The sequence below is a fragment of the Leptodactylus fuscus genome, chromosome 4, assembly GCF_031893055.1.
Source record: "Leptodactylus fuscus isolate aLepFus1 chromosome 4, aLepFus1.hap2, whole genome shotgun sequence".
Classification (NCBI taxonomy): Eukaryota; Metazoa; Chordata; class Amphibia; order Anura; family Leptodactylidae; genus Leptodactylus; species Leptodactylus fuscus.
The window spans coordinates 73,355,934-73,357,531 of NC_134268.1; the positions used below are offsets into that span (position 1 = coordinate 73,355,934).

Here is a 1,598-nt window from a genome sequence, read left to right on the forward strand (position 1 = left end):
GGCTTACTGGTGATCAGAGGTAAATGAAGACATGATGAGACATTCCTATAAAGCTAGAAGTAGTGACAGTGACAGCTGGCTTGGCGTGTCGTTGTACTTGTGTGTTAAGCAGTTCCAAGAACAAGGGTTTCAGCACTTTCCCAGTTATAGAATACAACTCTGACTCGTGCAGAGAAGCAAGACGAATCAAAGTCCTTCTAGAGTCGTGTTAGCTGAACTCCTATGAAGACCTCACCAGCAGCATTTTACTCAGATCAGCTGTTTCCAGGTTCAATGGTTCTCCAGGTTGTGAATATCAAAAGAGGACTTCCATGCAAAATAAGAATCTGCTGTTTAGGAAGCCATGGGAGCCCATTACTCACATCAACATTCCAAGAACAAACAAGCAAAAGGACAAAAATCAACAGAAAAACCATCGTCATTCAAGATTTTGTCAGAATCAGATCTATTGTCCCCTGTAATCTACAACTATGTCTTAAAGAATGCTGAGGAAATTCCAAGCTTCATTTGGCACATGAAATCAGTAGAAAAACTCAATCTGTCAAATAACCGACTGTCTAAGGTTCCTCCAGCAGTGGCCAAACTTGAACAAATAGTGGTGCTGAACTTGAGCGGAAATCGCATTGTTCACCTTCCAAAGGAGATCGGACTACTAAGGAACCTCAAGGTTCTTTTTGTCAACATGAATTACTTGTGTGAGATGCCAGAAGAAGTGGGCTTATGCAGGAAGCTGGAGGTCCTCAGCTTGTCACACAATTGTATATCAGGACTTCCCTCATCATACAGTGACTTGTCCAAGCTAAGGAAGCTAAATTTAAGTAATAACTGGATAGTTAACATTCCTGCATGTGTCTTTCAGATGAAGATATTGGATTTTCTACACCTGGGATCAAATAAGATTGAAAATATTGCGGAGAGCATTCGATATCTGGAAAGCTTGAAGATATTGATCATTGACAACAATAACATTTCTGTATTGCCTCGTGCACTTTGCCTATTGACCACTTTGGAGCTGTTGAATGTGGATTACAATAAAATACAAAGTCTTCCCAATGATCTACACCTATTGATAAACTTACAAAGAATTGCCTGGAACCCGCTGGACAAAGGACTTCACGTTCTAAATAATCCTTTAGTCAAGCCTTTGTCCGAGTATGTGCAAGGGGGACTCGATATGCTGTTTAGTTACCTTAAAGACATACAGAAGTTAAGCTAACTATAACAAAATAGAAAGCCAACACATGGCTCAGCACAAGAAGAAAACTGCATTTTGTGCAATGTAAGATGGGAAATATTTTCTGTACAATATCCTATGGATTTGTTTTAATGTTTAACACATTGATATAATTGTTTAACTTTTTTTTTCAGTAAACCTTTGTATTTATGGAGTAAAAGGGTAATATATGAAAATTTGTTATAGTATTTTATACATTATCTCATATCAAACTTTATTGCTGTACAATATGGAATAAGTTCTTTATCACGCAGTGTATAATGTAAGGGATAACAAGCTCGAAAATGCTTTAGGGCCATCTGCTGGAGAAATGTATTATTGATTTTACATATGTACTAAACAGGTGTGTACTTCCCTACAATGT

At 37.8% G+C, this 1,598-nt stretch overlaps 1 protein-coding gene across 1 annotated transcript; it reads left to right on the forward strand.

The window, feature by feature from the left end:
* Positions 1-343: 343 nt before the first annotated feature.
* Positions 344-1,216, forward strand: LRRC30 (leucine rich repeat containing 30). Its single transcript, XM_075271974.1, has one exon. The coding sequence runs from the start codon at positions 344-346 to the stop codon at positions 1,214-1,216; it is 873 nt and encodes a 290-aa protein (XP_075128075.1).
* Positions 1,217-1,598: the final 382 nt, after the last annotated feature.

Coding starts and splice junctions, on each gene's coding strand:
- LRRC30 (XM_075271974.1), top strand. CDS start 344: ATGGGAGCCCATTACTCACATCAACATTCCAAGAACAAACAAGCAAAA.